At 42.3% G+C, this 16997-nt stretch overlaps 1 protein-coding gene across 1 annotated transcript; it reads right to left on the minus strand.

Moving 5' to 3' along the window:
* Nucleotides 1-1400: 1400 nt before the first annotated feature.
* Nucleotides 1401-11216, minus strand: LOC135614158 (3-hydroxyisobutyryl-CoA hydrolase-like protein 3, mitochondrial). Its single transcript, XM_065111201.1, has 10 exons — nt 10953-11216; nt 10215-10316; nt 10005-10069; nt 8237-8371; nt 8028-8124; nt 6394-6523; nt 3414-3589; nt 2709-2836; nt 2524-2625; nt 1401-1746 (listed from the first exon to the last, which is right to left on the minus strand). The coding sequence occupies exons 1-10, from the start codon at nt 11053-11055 to the stop codon at nt 1648-1650; spliced, it is 1137 nt and encodes a 378-aa protein (XP_064967273.1). The 5' UTR covers nt 11056-11216; the 3' UTR covers nt 1401-1647.
* Nucleotides 11217-16997: the final 5781 nt, after the last annotated feature.

A 16997-nucleotide genomic window follows, 5' to 3' on the forward strand; every position in this document is an offset into this window, starting at 1 on the left:
TACTTCGTGGCCTCCTCGACCTCTAGCTCTTGCCTCTCCATCTCTGAGTCCACGATGACACCTCGGGCGTAGAAGCCTGCAGATCCTCAACGGACGACCATGAAGCGACTACGTGGGGTGGTTGAGGAGAGGGTGGAGGCTATCCTACTAGGCTAGAGCCAAAGGATGAGGTTGTGGAGTAGACGCAAAGCGGCCCTACCACTATGTGTGGCCCTCGCAGTCGTGTTGTGGTTCACCATCAAGCTCTAGGAGCAAGATGTGGTAGTGGAAAGGGGCATTTGGGTAGTGCATTGACGATTAGAGGTGTGCTCCGGAGTGCTTGCAAAGATAATCACCATCGACATGTCGCGGATCGCTCGAGTCACCAAGTGCGAAGCCTAAGTCGCCAACATAGTTATTGAGCGATGCCGACGTAGATGTAGAGCATCAGCATTTGAGTCGCTCTCTTTGTCTTCTCACTTCGCCTCAATTCTCATCGTCGCTCTCCCTCATCCACAACAACCACCCATAGCCTCTGGTAGTGTCATCATTCGCCACAATCAAAAACATAATTGGAATGTTGACATTATCTTTTTGTCTATCGTTTTCATGCTTCCGTTAGTAAAACTAATGGTGTTAGGGTAAATGAAATTAGATATTTCACTTTCATAACTATGGATTCCAATATAAATTTTTTGAGTCTACGATCAGAATACTAAAGAGGCCTAACTAAGCGAGTAATATGTAATTAACCCATGCAAGTGTGACATGTCTATTGAGCATGTTGGAGTTTAGGAACTGTACATGGGTTGCAACCATGGTTTATATTACCGAATTAAACAAAACATACTAACACATGATATATAAAAAAGGGTATATCGATATACTGTTTGTATCGATCCGATCAATAGGTATCACCTATATCAAACGGTATATTGTGATACAAAAGAGCCTTCATTGCAAGTACGTTCTGCAGGTAGAAGAGGTGACAACAGGTGTTTGGATACGACAGAAAGAGTCAAAAGGCAAATCCTATTTTAACTTGCAAGCTAACGGCAAGTGTGACATGTCATATCTCAAATCGCAAATCCATTTGCAACATGAAATAGCTATCATTTGCTATAAGTAAAACCACAAGACGCATCGATCAACCGCTCAATTCATGAGAGCGAGGAAGTTGTTATCTTTTAATAGTACAACTAAGAAAAAAAAAAGTACTGATGTTCCAAATATCTGAAATAAAAATAATAATTTTTGAAGAGACTCAATTTATGTTTTTATTCTAACTTGATTCATCACCTTAGTTCTTTTATAATTAGAAGAGCTTTGGACAACCTACATCATCATTTAGATTCTACAGTAAGGTAAAGAGTCAAGAAGTATTTAGAAGTTGCTTGAATAATGAACAGTACACAATGGGAGGACATGAAAGTTAGTTTATGGTCGGCCATCTTTCTCATAGGCAAAAGATTCCAAATTCAACATTTGTAAACGATAACAGACCACCTTAAATGTCTGCAAAACAGTTCTTAGTAGCCTGCTGCAATCATAGCGATGAATAAGATGACAAAAGAGGCATATACCTAGGCAGTATTCAGTTCATGTGTTCTTTATTAATGATGTTTTGTTGGATGATTGCCTTATGATGACTTCATATCTTGTAGGTCGCTATACATCTAATTCATTTTCAGCAGGTAAAGGATCGAAAACTGACTCCACTTCAGCCACGTCGACATCCTCCAATCTCGATGGGTTCCACTTTGGATTCTGCAGACAAAAATCATAGAACATTAAAGAGACGATAGGGTCGATAACCCCACAGTAAGAAAATTAGCAGTAAGCACTTCAGTAACAAACATGAGATGCCAGGATAAACAAATCGAGCTGTATATGGAGGGGGATAATAACCCTCTGATTTTTTAATTTTTTGTTCACTCATATGAGATCAGTGATGACTGTATCTGATCCCGGTTTTTTAAGTTTACTTCTCTTTGCTTATCCCCCAAAGAAAAGCATGCATGAGACATAGGAAAGAAGGATTTTACATGTATATCATCTTAGCGTCTACATATCAGTATATTTCTCCATCCCTATGATAATTTATTGAAGTCAATAAATCCTATTTCTGAAGAGATGCAAAGCTTATATATGATATAGAAAGCCATCTCACCAATATAGTCTCATAATACTCATTCAACTTTTAGAAACCCACTATGAGAGATCATTATTTTTCTAGTTTTCATAGATTGATAACAGCAACCTAGTTCGTTCAATGTGTGTTATATTTTAGATTGCTGAGCCGTCATTATATCTTGAAAGTTTGCACTAGTTCTGGAAACAATTTTGTTATGGAAGCATGATTCAGACTAGACAAGTTTTTCCTAAGACATCAAGCTTAGAAATATTAGGTTACAAAATCCACATTTTTCAGCCAGAAAGAGCTTACTACTTCCTAAATGCCAAAATCACTTTCCTAGTCATATAATCATGCTCCTAGTATTCTCTTAAACAAGCGGAAAAACATTTCTCAGATATCTAAATTACCTGGTCCTTGTCCACTAACACTGCTCGGACACCTTCAGCAAAATCATCTCGAACTGAGGATCTCAAGGCGATCCGAAATTCAGCCTTCATAACTCCACTTAGCTGAAGTTGCAATATCAGTAGTGACTATATGACTTAATCATACGTTGATAAACCATCCAATAGAGCATGCTTGAAGGACTTACTTTTGATAAATGATGTTCATTGTTTTCATGTGCCAATGCAACTTTGGAGAAATGCTTCTGGGTAATGCAAAGAGAAAAAGGAGCACCTTTACCAAGTCCGGAAAGAGCATCACTAGCCCATTCTGCCACTGCAGCCAAATTGATCATTTAGATGAGTTCATCAACAAAGTAGTTAAAGTTCATTCCAGTTACATGATAATCTAACAGTCTGTATACTCAGAACAAAAACCTAACAGCAAATAGGATGTACCTATTTTCAAAAAATTCGTAGAAAGCATAAGACAAATGGTTTTAGCAATGATGCTCAAAACGTCAGTAACCAGTGAGCTTGATTTATGAGGCAAGTCAGCATGGGTTGCAATGACACAAATCTTCATCTCACCAGACATTTAGAACTTGATATCTCCTTTAAGAGGCAGTCTATTTTTATGCATTATATAAAATTTTATGATTCACTTAAACCCCCTAAATGCAATCTACCATGCTCAAACAGTCAGAAAAACTTGAACATGAAACTAGGTAATGAAAGCAAATCTGGCAGATAAATTTGACCTTGCACAACATTCTGTCATGGTAATAGACATAGGGACAAATTAGAATGCAGATAAAAGAAATCCAAAAAATGACATTTGACCCAAGATTCATGGAAATCGAGTTACCACCAGCTTTAATTATTATCTTTATCTTCGTTCAATGAGAACATACCTGTAGAGTCAGTACTCATTTGATGCCTTTTCAGCTCTTCTATTGTCTCAGCGACTGATCTATGTGCACCAAAAGATGAAACAATCTGAGATAAGAATGTTTTCATTTGAGCCTCTAAAACAGGTTTCTCGTATTCAGCTAACAGTGCCTGGATGTCTTTGTCAGGCTCACTGGAGCTGTGAATAGAAAATATTGCAGGTCAAAAGAGTCCATTGTTTTTACTGAGAACATGTAACACCAAAATTTGACATGTCCATAGTTTTACAGGAAGGAACCTATAAAATGGATCCCCAATAAAAAATATTGACAACAGAACATGCAGATAATACACAATATCAGAAAATGCAAGAGCAACATGATGTCTGTGAGGATAGCTTTACAGCACAGAGAACATAATGCATAACCGATTTATTGATGAAAGAGAATACAGGTAGAACACCAATTTTAGAAACCACAATAGCAAACCAACGGCTGCAAGCACAATTTTCTAGGATGGACAAAATGAAATGCATCCCCAGTTAAAATATTGACATAAGAAGATGCATGTAGAACTAGGAAGGCAGCAAATTGGATTTTTTTTGGAAATTTGGATTTATTCAACCCGTTTAAACCAAGCTTGGATATTCATAATCAGGTACATGATGGGTTTGAGTAGAAAAATAGATACCTGAGTTGGGTCCTTGGCCATATTTAGTTACTAGGTACCAGGAGGGTTCAGGTAGGATAAAATTCACTGGTATCTTACTCATTGTTTCATGACAATGGCAGAGGATTGGGTTTTCCTGGATACCCTTGTCAATCCAAATTGCTTAAACTAGATCCAAGTACCCTTTAATCGTAGCAAAGTAGGCATCTGAGTTGGGTTTGGTACCTAATTAGTAGGGTCCAGGTTCAGATATGGTGAAATTTCCATATATCCTACCTATTCTTACTCCTAGATAAAACACCATAATTAGAAAAATAGAAAAGCAATCATAAAGAAACAATGAAGTGCTGTCGTTACACACAGTTTTGTTTAAATGGATAACGTTCTCAGAATCCACAAGATACTTCTATAACAAGCCAAGTCCAAAAATTATAAACTTAATGGGTACACTGTTTACCAGTGATTTAAAAAACGCTAGGCGCCAAGGTCCAAAAACGCCCGAGGCGCTTGCCGGAGCGAAGTGAGACGCTAAAATATAAAAATATATAATATAATTAATAAATATAATTATTTAAATTTTTAAATAAAAATATGCTATTAAATTAATCTAATAAATGCAAATACTATTACTAGTATACAGTTAACAGTATACTGTATACAGTTAACAGTATACTGTATACTGTTAATTGTATACTGTATACTGTTAACAGTATGCTATCGAAAGAGGAGAAGAGTATAAGGGAAGAGTCGGAAGACCGAGAGTGTTGATTGAGAAGAGCAGGAGCGGCAGTTGCGAGCGATGACAGTGGCAGCAGCAGCAGCGACAGCGGGAGCGGCAAGCGACGACAGTGGCACCGGCAGCAGCGAGCAACGGGAGCGGGAGCGGAAACGACGAGTGGAGACAGTGGCAACGGTAGCAACGAGCAACGGGAGTGGGAGCGGAAGCGACGAGCGGAGACAGTGGCAACGGTAGCAGCGGGAGTGGGAGCGGCGATAGTGGGAGCAGCAGTGGTAGCAGCGAGCAGTGGCAGCGAGAGCGGCGACAGCAGTAGCGGCAGCGAGCAGCGGCGGCAGTAGCGTGAACGGCGAGCAGGGTTAGGGTTGGGGAAGTCACGTTGATATCGGTGTTTTAGTTGGTTCGATTGAACCAACTAATGCACCGAAGACCGAACCAGACCTCAAACGCTGGTTCTGTCGCCTGGTTTAACCTAGGCGCTCGCCCGAAGCGCCCGGCGCTTGGGCTCGAGCGAGCGCCCAGGTGGCGCCTCTTTGAAGCGCGTCGCTTGGAAATGAAGCGAGGCGCTCGGGCGCTCACGCTCAGGCGAGCGCCCAGGTGGCGCCTCTTTGAAGCGCGTCGCCTGGAAATGAAGCGAGGCGTTCGGGCGCCTAGGCGAGCGCCCGAGCGCCTTTTTAAATCACTGTTGTTTACATGTTAGAAGGTTGGGAATATGCAAGAATCATGTTATTGTAGTCTCATGTTTCATTCTTGAGAATTCAAGGAACTCCACAGTTGTTCAATTTTGAGTATTTCTCCCATGTAGATAGTGTACTGCATTCCTCTCTTCTAGTTAAAGATGCATAAAGATTAGGTCTAATGAGTTCAAATTTCCCAATTCAAACAACCCATACAATCATTGGCACACTACTATTTTTATCCCATCTTAGCATGTGAATAAATGTGAGTTCACATTTTTTACTAAAATCATAAAACTAACAGACCAGATGGTCAAAATTCTCAAGCAGAGTGCCTAGTGACTAGAAACAAAGTTCTTAGTTGTTTCTATGGAGAAGGTATAAAATATGATGTTAAGAAACAAAATGGCCTTTTTAAAAAGTTTTTGTCTAATGGAACTGGATTAGAAACACAGAAACTCAGGTTGAAGAATTTTAAAGAAACATCCTATGAAGAGAGTATATCCAAATAAAAGAAACAGCTCTCTAGATTTCTTTTGCTCCAAAAAACAATTTCAGTGAAGCATGACTCATGCTTATAACAGATAACAAGAGCCAAGCAGCCAACAAATATTTGCTTTAGACCAAAAATAATCTACAAATAGGTGTTTGAGCTAATCTAACACTATTTTATGCGCTAGTTCATAGTGAAAAATCCCTGATCAAGTAAAAGAAAAATTGAAAATATCAAGCAATTAAGTTAATTCTCTACATTCTTAGTTTCTGCAACTTCCATGAAATGATTAACAAATTAAACAAAGAGCCTAAACTCATTCAAGTTATTCAATGGTTGTTTTGGCAGTGTGCCATTGGTCCACACCCAAAAAGCAAAAAATCAATAAAATAAAATGAATATGATCAATTTGAACAATCATCACATACAAGTTGGCATTTAGCAGAGCTTCCTTGAGTGCAGCCAAGCTTCCAGATGGGACATGATGTGTTCCAAGACCGATATACAGCGCATCAGCAGGAGACGATATTCTTTTCCCAGTCAGTCCAAGATAAGCACCTATAACCAAGGTAATGCATCTAATTTAGCAAGAGAAATCCACACCAGAAACATCCTAAGAATAGAAGAACACATGAGACAATTGCTTCTAAGGATCCTTCGTCAAGGTCTCATAATGCCTGAGGCACTAGGCACTCGCCTATACACCCGTCTGATTGAAGTGAGGAGCTCTAGAATATTAAAAAATAAAAATATATAATACAATTAATAAATATGATTATATAAATAAAAATATGATATTAAATTAATTTTTTTGACGAATCTTCTGCATTGCTTTATACACTTGTCCATTAATCCTGAAACCATAATAACAGTTCTAGATAAATAGAGACTAATAATATTTCTAAATAGTGATTAACAGTGCTAAATAATGATTATTAACTCTAAATAGGATTTAGTTCTAAATAGGTCAACGATTCTAAGGATTAATATCAGTTTTAGTTTACTATATGATAACAGTAGTTTTAATATCTTAAAGGATTAACAATCCACTATTAATAGTATTTAATCCACTGTTAATAGTAGTTATAAAAATAGAGGGGGAAAAAATGAGTCACTTGCAGTTGAACATTTGGAAGGCGAGGGCTGCAGTGATGAAAGAACCTTTGGATGGCGACAGCAGCAGCGAAGGAAGCTATGGACGACGACAACAGTGACGGAGAAAGCTATGGACGATGGTAGTGGTGACGGAGAAGCTGCGGATGGCAATTTTAGGGATGGAGGAAGCTTCATATGTGTCTGCCAATGGGAGGAAGTTGTAGTCCTGTCCCTTGGCGGTAGGAGCTGCACACAGAAGCAACAATGACGAAGACAACAGCAGGACTAGGGCGACGAACTACCTAGTGTTTATGGGTCGAGGGTCGCACGTGGGGGTGGGGTGTTTACTATTATTATTTACTATTCAATTGAACCAAAGTTGACCATCTGGTTCGATTGCTCGCCTTCAACCGGGCGCTCACCCAAGGTGCCCGGTGCTTAGGCTCAAGTGAGCACCCAAGTGATACTTCACTAAAGCGCGTCGCCCAACAACTCTGTGAGGCGCTCGGGGCTCGCCATGCCTGAGTGCCTAGGAGAGCACTCGGGTGCCTTTTTGAAACACTGGCCCCTTCAACTTCTATTGTGTCTTCCACTTCTAGATTAATGGTGACCACCACCACTATACTCAGAGTTTAAGACAGGCTCTCTCTACACGTATGCCACCAACAAATCCACCCTTGCTAGTGCTTCCACCAGATCTAAAATTGATGGACTAATGGTCTGGGTTAGTGTAAATGTAAACTATCACAAGATTTTAAAACAAAATAAAGTCCAAATTTGAGAAATCTTGCATGCACTGGAAACAAATTAACAACATGGAAATATTCAAATCTTGATTTAAGCACAAAGAAAAAATGATGCCTTTGGAAGTTCAGTTATATATATAGGGGCCTGAACCTCTTGGAAAGCTGCCATATTAAAGCAAAAAATTAGAAGTTAATTGCAAATGTTAATATAAACTATGTACCAATTGCACCTCCTCCTGGGGTTCTAGCAGCGATATAAGCAAATCCAACATCTGGAAACAAACCAATTCCATTTTCTGGCATGGCAAGGAGAGTTTTCTGGCATGCTCACAAATCAAGAGACAGAAAAAATAATAAATAACTTGCCATAGACAATGCCAGAAAGCACTATCATAGTGTGATAAAATTTAGCATTGGAAAATTTTAGTACCTCAGTGATTATGCGATATCGACCGTGGCCAGATAACCCAATACCAAACCCCATAGTCACACCATCCATTAAGGATATATAAGGCTTTCTATAGTCAGAAATTTTACATATAAGAGAATATTCTGCAGCAAAGACCTGCAAGGCAAATAAATCTTTTGACCGATCAAGTCAAACGAAATCAAATTTCAGACTCTACATGACAAAAAGTGTCTCTGATAAGATTGTCGAGTATATGAATTATAACGAATAATGAAATGTAAGTAAAACAACAGCCTTTAAAAGATCATGAAGATACTATAACACATGAAGATTATCCAGTAGAAAACAGGATGTACAATAAATAGGACCTATGACCTCAAAGAAGCAACCTATTTGACTGAATAAGAAAAAGGAGAGTGCAAGAGAAAGAACTTCAAATATGTTAGAATATTAAGATCAAAGAATTAACTCATAAGTGAAAAATAAGCATTTAGAAAATTTTGTCAGTATTCGTTAAAGTGATAGAGTTATTCTGCTTCTTGCTACCACTAGTAAACAATTCTCATACACCTAAAAATAGACAAGACATAATTTTTTGCCATGTCAGCATGGATTCTTCTACAAAATTATATGCATAGAGAGTGCTAAATTGTGCAGATATCTCTAACAAAAGGAGATATTCATGTATGTGTCATTCCAAAAATGTACTGCTACATAATGTAGTTGTAAAGTACCCCAATTCAACTATACTTGCTGAACAACACAAATAAAGTGGCATACCCCCCCCCCCCAGGCCCAAAAAGGTTGTAATATTTACACTAGCTTTCAGCTGCCTAATATAGGTATCCTCTCTCCAGCTTTACACTTGCTGCAGTACATGAAAAAGGTTCCTTTTTCAACCTAGAAGATGCATTTATAACTACCTTCCTTCTGCCACTTATAAATGCAAACAAAAGAAATGAAAAACAATTCACAATATCATGCACCAAAAACCATGAAAAATGTGCAATCTATGTCTATCTGAGAGACTTTTAGCTCAAGTGATGTATTTCTGCTAAAATAGGAAACACAATAGAAAGTGAAACAGAAAGTTTGGACAAGCGGAGGATCTTAACTATTTGTTGAAGTGATAAACCTTATGCTTCTTGCTACCTCTAATACAAAATTCTATACCTTGGTGGAAATTAACATATTTTGGCCATGTCACCATTTACTCTAGTAAAAGAACGATTGTGTAGAAGTTGTTAACTTGTACAAAAAACGTCATCATGCAGCAAGGATTGAAATATCGTACCGTACTAGAGTTTTGAGATTCGCTCGGTACGATACGATACTATATACCGAGCAGTATATTGTTCGATATACCTCTCGGTATATATATATATATATATATACCGCCCGCTACCGATTTGCTGATGGACCAGTACAGGTGGTATTATTCGAAATTGAAGACTTTGCTATGAAGAAAGATCCATGTATCTGTAATTTCAAAATGTAATGTAATTTAATTTTCAAAATGCAACTTCATAGCACCAAAACACCAATAGAATAGCATGCCTTGTGCTCCCGATTGCTCAATCTGTTGTTATATTAACCAAAAATCTTGAGACATCTACACAAATTTGCCATCTCCTTCAAATGAGATAAATTTGTTTAACAATCTGGAAGAGGCATTTAAGTCTACTTTCCTGATGCAAATGATAATTGCAAACAAAAGCAGTGATAAACAACAAAATATCATGCGGCAAAAAAAAATGCAAAATATGCAATCTATTTCTGTTTGAGAGACCTTTGTTACAAGTGATGTAGTTTTGTCCTTCTGAATTTCTGCTACAAGACCCTTGATATCCATTCCTGCGGTGGTCACGAAGTCAATGTCTAAGTTAAATCCAATTCTCTCGAGTGTAAAAATAAAAAAATGAGGGAGTGAATAATGAAGGTTTGGAGAAGTTGAGGTTCATAATTTACATTTAAAAATAAGCTGGTACAGATAAATTACCTGCTGAAAAGGCACGAGGTGAGCTGCTTTCTACTAAGATGCATTTTACACTGGGATCTGATTCCCACTCATCTAGAAAACCCTTAAATCTCAAGTCCATCTCTGCATCATTTTATATTAGTCAATCACCAAAACCATGCAAAACGTAAAGATCAGCAAGTGGAATAACCTAACTCATACAAATGTCTGCTGGAATATTCCATACACCCATCATAAGCAATAAGGAGCTAAGATTCAGATCATAGCAATCACTGTCCTATGACATGTCCTCTTACAAAGAGCTCTAGCAACCACAACACAGATATCTTGCAGCAATCCAGCTGTGAGCTCACTTGTTTAACAGCTCCACCAGCCACGAAAAAGATCATTGCCCATTTTTGAATCATGTAAATAATGTTTAGGAAGTTCCATTGGTTAGTGAAATTTTCCTCCTTATCAACTCAAGAATTTATGTACATAGAATCAATATAATGATGCATACGCTCATCGGAAAACGTGGTGGTTTTTTATTACCATCGATAAATTTTCAGCAGCTATAATCCGCAACGGCTTGCAAAAATTACCCTATCTAGCAAGCATCCAACTGTTGACTTTTCTTCTGAAGTTAAAGTAGATGGTGTTACCTACTAATCGATCTAATAGTTCTTTTTTTGGTTTAAGGAAATTCGACATGCAATAAAACTGCGATCGTCATCAACTGGAGTGCTGAACCCAGAAGAAAAAGAAGGGTGTACGAACCTAGATTCATGGCGTTGAGGGCTTTGGGGCGGTCGAGGGTGATGACGGCGACACCGTTAGGGAAGACCCGGCCCTTCACGAAATCCTCCGCGGTGCCGGCCATGGCAACGAGAAACCGAACGATTGAAGCGATCGGAGAGGAAGGGATCAGGGCTTGGGGCAACGGACTTGAGGACGGAGCAGGTAACGGGGAGAGATGGAGTCCTGCGGATGGAAGTGGAAGCGAGTGGCTCGCACTTGCTCCCACTTGGAAAGCAGCCGACGGGGCCAAATTACACGTAATCCCTCATACTTAACCATATTAGGTTAATATCCGATTCTTTTATTTTAAAAAATTATATTAATTTTTTTTTATAATTTTAAAAATAAAATAAATAATCCTATTTATACTTATTTATATCGACGAAAGATATAATACACAATATCATGATTTGGATTGACACAAGAGTGATGATCTTCTGTTTCTAATGATTTTATCGATAAAAAAATTTTAATATTCCACGAAATAAAAAAATATTACGATTATATTTTTACCAATCACTTTCGGGTGTCACGTTGTGTTTTTCGTTAATGTAGTTGACGATGTTAAGATAAATAAGATTATTTATTTCACTTTTAAAAGTTTAAGAATCTCAATATAAATTTTTTAAGTATAGGTACCACGATACTAATAGGGTCTAAGTGTAGGGAATAATATATAATTAGTCCACTTACAAGATATATCTTATCAAAGAGGTATAACTCTATCATTCTATTTGGGGTCATTTTGGTATATTAAGATTTGGATGAAGTTTATGGCCCTTATTTACTATTCATAATTTTCTACTATTAATAATTTAAAATAATATTTTTATTTAAGAAAATATTAAATAAATAACTTAAAACAATTTTCTACTATTAATAACTTAATTTATGCAATGAATTATATTTATTAGAAAACTAGGTTTATAAGCACATTGACAAAGCTTTTAAAATGAAAGAAATTTCTCAGGGAGTGACTAATGTAAATATCTACATATATTGTAAGCCTTATATTATCCAAAACTAGATTTCATAATGAGTGTGAGTCTAACCTCAATCTAATTAACAAAATCGTATATTGCATTAAAGAGAAAATTTCCTCAGAAATAAAGATCTACATATAGACCATTATACCAAGACATATTCTTACCTTCGTTCATGCATGATTGCAGAGGATGAAGATGATATTCGCAACATTAACAAAAAAAAAAAATAAACAAAATAAAAATAATTTTAAAATTATTAGAAAATTATTTTAAATTATTAAATGTGCTTATAAACCCGGCCCTTATAAATTCGGCTGACGTCAGATGACGCCTCACGCCTCGGACGACGGGACGGCACCCGGTCAAACGGACCGGAACACAGGCCGAGGCGCATTAACACCTACTCAGGCTCAGTTCTTCACGCCACGCCAAACCAATGTCAGACGCAACCAGCCTGCCCCCTGCAAGCGGGCATATCAGGAAATAGTAAGCCTCTTTATAAATATTCTCGCACTCTGAACGAGCGGGAGGGGGGATGGACATACAAAAAATACTTTTTCTCCTGAAACCCCCTCCACATCTTCTAACTTGATCGTTGGAGGGGTTGGGCCGAGCACCCCAGCCCGACCTTTGTGCAGGTGCGAAGCTGAAGGTCCCCGTCGGTCCCGTAGGCGATGAGTTCCTGCCCGGAGGAGACGACCACACCATCCCGATCGGACGCCGCACCCGATCGCCTCAGCGGGCTCGAGGGCCGCCCCAGGGAGATCCCCGTCGTCCGGACTCGAACCGAGCCGCGTCGGCCCCGAGGCCACGGCTTCAGGCTGTTTCCCACAACAAATTGGTGCTAGAAGGAGGGCCCGGAATGTCGGGTGATCACCCGAGCAGCTCAGATGAGCCCACGGCTGAGAGGTCACACCCGACTGAAGCCTCGGGGGAACATCCCCCACATGGAGACCGTCGTGACGAACACCCCGCCACGACCGCAGAGTGTTATTGGCGGATATTCAACGACCCGGGCCTATCGCCGCCCGACGGTGCCCCAGCCGACTCGACGCCCGTGTCATCCGAGGCCTTTCAGGACCTCGCCCGTCAATTCTGAGCTCTGATGGAAATGGTGCAAACCATTATCCCGCTCGTTTCTCATCCGGTACATCCGCCCGTGATCGAACCACTGCGACAACGCGAGGCGCCCGTTCGAGCCCACGTGACACTACCAGAGCCCCCCACTTCGCCTTGGGTCCGACCGGCCCCACTCGGGGATCCAATGATGGCAAACCCGAGCGGTCGCCCAGAACCCGAGGCACTCTCTTCGAACTCCCTACGGGCCCAGTTGCGCTTCGTCAGCTAGCGACTCGACAAGGTGCAGAAAGAGGTTCGCAGGTCCAAGGGAGAGCTCGGGGAGGACGCACACCAAGGGTCTCCCTTCACGCCCGAGATACGGGATCTGACAGTCCCCCGGACTTCCAGCTCCCCTCTCTAGACGCTTACGATGGCTCCGCCGACCCAACGGACCATGTAGCTACTTTTCGTGCCCAAATGGCGCTATACGGAACCTCTGATGCTCTGATGTGCAGAGCGTTTCCTACCACTTTGAGAGGGTCAGCCCACGCGTGGTATGGCGGCCTGAAGACCGGAACTATCACTTCCTTCGACCAGCTCGCCAATGACTTCGAGCTCCACTTCGTAGCCTATGCACGGCCAAAGCCTTCCGCGGCACTACTCCTCGGACTCAAACAAAGGGAGGATGAGCCCCTCTCACATTTTGTGGATCGCTTTGCCACGCAAATCCGGGGTTTGTCGGACACTCATCCCTCTTTGTTAGTGCAGGCGTTTATAATGGGCCTGCGACCTTCCAGACTCCTTTGGTCCCTCATGGAGCGACCCCCCACCACGGTGCCAGAGATGCTCTAGCGGGCTAACCAGTACATCGTGGCGGAGACCTGGGCGACCGTAGGGAGAAGGGACGACATTCAGCAGCGGGCTCCATAGAAGGGGTCAAGCACCCGCGACGGCTATCCAATGTAGTCCTCGTGAAAAGAAATCTAAGCCCTGCCTCAGTCTCTTCCGAGCGAAGGTTCAGTATCTACCTGACTACCTCTCGGCTCACGGTTAGCCCCGGCCTAAACCCTTCTGAATCTACACGGCTCGACCGTAGACTTCCGAGTCTACCTTAGCGCAGCCTGCCCGCCTGAGTCATGTCCCTCGGACTGCCCGAGTTCTACCTTAGCGCAGCCTGCCCGCTTGAGTCGTGTCCCTCGGCCATGTTGCCCGAGACGCACCTGCGCGGCCCGCCCACCTGCGTCGTGCTACTCGGCCGCATGGCGCTCGAGACCACGCCTGCGCGGTCTGCCCGCCTGCGTCGTGCTACTCGGCCGCATGACGCTCGAGACCACGCCTGCGCGGTCAGCCCGCTTGCGTCCTTCGGCCGCATGATGCCCGAGACCACACCTGCGTGGCTTGCCCGCCTGCGTCGTGCTCCTCGGTCCCATGCTCCCCGAGACACACCTGCGCGGCCAGCCCGCCTGCGTCGTGCTCCTCGGCTCCATGTTCCTGAGACACACCTACACGGCTAGCCCGCCTGCGTCGTGCTCCTCGACACTATGCTCCCCGAGACACACCTGCGCGGCCAGCCCGCTTGCGTCGTGCCACTCGGTCGCATGATGCCCGAGATCACACCTGCGCGGCCTGCCCACCTGCGTTGTGTTCCTCGGCTTCATGCCCCCGAGACACACCTGCGCGACCAGCCTGCCTACGTCGTGTTCCTCGGCTTCATGCCCCCGAGACACACCTGCGCGGCCAGCCCACCTGCGTCGTGTTCCTCGGCTTCATGCCCCCGAGACCACACCTGCGCGACCTGCGTCATGTTCCTCGGCTACTCGGCTCCTCGACTTCATGCCCCCGAGACCACACCTGCGCGGCCTGCCCGCTTGCGTCGTGCTCCTCGGCTCCATGCTCCCCCAGACCGCGCCCTCACGGCCAGCCCGCCTGAAAGCTGAAGCCATGCCTCGGACTCTCATTACAACATCCGACACATAGCTTCTTTCCGGGGGGGAATATGATGAGGATAGTAATTATGATAAGACCCGACTGACGTCAGATGACACCTCACGCCTCGGACGACGCGACGACACCCGGTCAAACGGACCGGAACACAGGCCGAGGCGCATTAACACCTACTCAGGCTTGGTTCTTCACGCCACGCCAAACCAATGTCAGACGCAACCAGCCTGCCCCCTGCAAGCAGGCACATCATGAAACAATAAGCCTCCCTATAAATACCCTCACACTCTGAACGAGCGGGAGGGGGGACGGACATACAAAAAACACATCTTCTCCTGAAACCCCCTACACATCTTCTAACTTGATCGTCGGAGGGGTCGGGCCGAGCACCCCGGCCCGACCTTTGTGCAGGTGCGAAGCCGAAGGTCCCCGTCGGTCTCGCAGGCGAGGAGTTCCTACCCGGAGGAGACGACCACACCATCCCGATCGGATGTCGCACCCAACCGCCTCAGCGGGCTCGAGGGCCACCCCAGGGAGATCCTCGTCGTCCGGACCCGAACTGAGCCGCGTCGGCCCCGAGGCCACGGCTCCATGTTGTTTCCCACAACAAAAACTATTAGAGTTAATTTTGGATTGATTGAGATAAATGTTAACTTGAATCCAACCTAATTTCCTTTTGAGCTAGTCTTTGAGAGAACTTGTCAAACGGAACTCTTGACCTTATAAAACTAAGTCGAAGGGCGATCCCGACAACATCCTTTCGATGCTTAAGCCGATATTAGTTTTGGGTAAGCGAAACTAATTGGATAAGTCAAATTAGTCTAATAGGCCTATTTTTCTTTGGTGTATCTGAGTGTACTAAGTGACCCTTTTTATAGTAGAGCTTGGGGGCTATTATACCATATGCTCAAGTTAGTTGTACTAGTTGATTATAATTATTCATAATAGACATTATATTATTTGTCGATTAGTCATAATGTTTACATAAATATGAACTTGACACATGTCAATGGTGTATTCATATGGAGCTAAGATTATTGTTGGATAGCGCATATCAACTAAGGTTTGTGATACGACTCAAATAATAACATATCAATGATTTTAACGTGTCGGTCATATCATATCCACTATAACATAAGCCCCCCACTTCGTGGGCTAGAGAGTATCGTGAATTTGGGTTGAGAAGTATTGATCACTTAAGGTTTGATGGTATAAGAGAATAGGGGATATGACCTCAAATTTACCGTGAAGTTGGCACGAGTCAATTTGCTCGACTTGGTCCTTTCGGCGAGCTTTCTACCAATCTAGTATACTAGTGATAGCGGTTGAAGTGAAAGAGCACAACCAATTGTGACGGCACGATAAGGTGCATTAGACAAGCGATAATGGTATAGTTTCAATGATTAATGGAGTTCTACATACAGGTCGAAGATTCAAGGCTTTTGACTCAATCCTTTCTTTCATCGGACTCTTTATCGATCTAGTTTGCTAGTGATAGCAACGAAGCGGATGAGCATGATATGTTGTGACATCGTGGTGAAGTGCATCGAGCAAGTGGTAATGGCATAGTTATGATAATTATCGGAATCTTATGTGAGGGTTGAAGATCCAAGGCTTCAATGAATGATGGTATACTGGTTCAAGAAAACCAAGGGTGACAACGTGCAAAGAATTGAGAAGCTACATTAAATAACCATTGTCGCGAGAGAGTCCGTAGAGGTGATAGTGACCCTTACACCCCCTCTTTCCTCGCACCAAGCTCACAGGTGAGCATGACGAGAGTGACGCAAGGGCGAAGGCAACAACGATTTCAACGGAGGTCAGTGAGGTCCAGCGAGGCTAGAGGTAAAATGATTATTTATAAAAAAAAAATTTGTGTGACAATTTTTTAAAGTTGGGAGTTCTAGATTTTTTTTTTAATTAGCCAGTAAAGAATTCGCCCTCAATAATATTACCGCAATATTGCTTCGGATTTATTCGGGGTCGTTTTTCCGTGACTGAACTCTCCCGCTTCTTCGGGCGTTGATGGGCCCCCCGC

The sequence above is a fragment of the Musa acuminata genome, chromosome BXJ2-6, assembly GCF_036884655.1.
Source record: "Musa acuminata AAA Group cultivar baxijiao chromosome BXJ2-6, Cavendish_Baxijiao_AAA, whole genome shotgun sequence".
NCBI classification, from domain to species: Eukaryota; Viridiplantae; Streptophyta; class Magnoliopsida; order Zingiberales; family Musaceae; genus Musa; species Musa acuminata.

Excerpts from the sequence above, each read along its gene's own strand:
- LOC135614158 (XM_065111201.1), bottom strand. The coding sequence starts at position 11,055 with ATGGCCGGCACCGCGGAGGATTTCGTGAAGGGCCGGGTCTTCCCTAAC. Across the intron at positions 8,372-10,004 it reads CTACATCACTTGTAACAAAG|GTCTTTGCTGCAGAATATTC; the intron begins GTCTCTCAAACA and ends TTTGCCTTGCAG. Across the intron at positions 1,747-2,523 it reads TGTTAGTGGACAAGGACCAG|AATCCAAAGTGGAACCCATC; the intron begins GTAATTTAGATA and ends TTTTGTCTGCAG.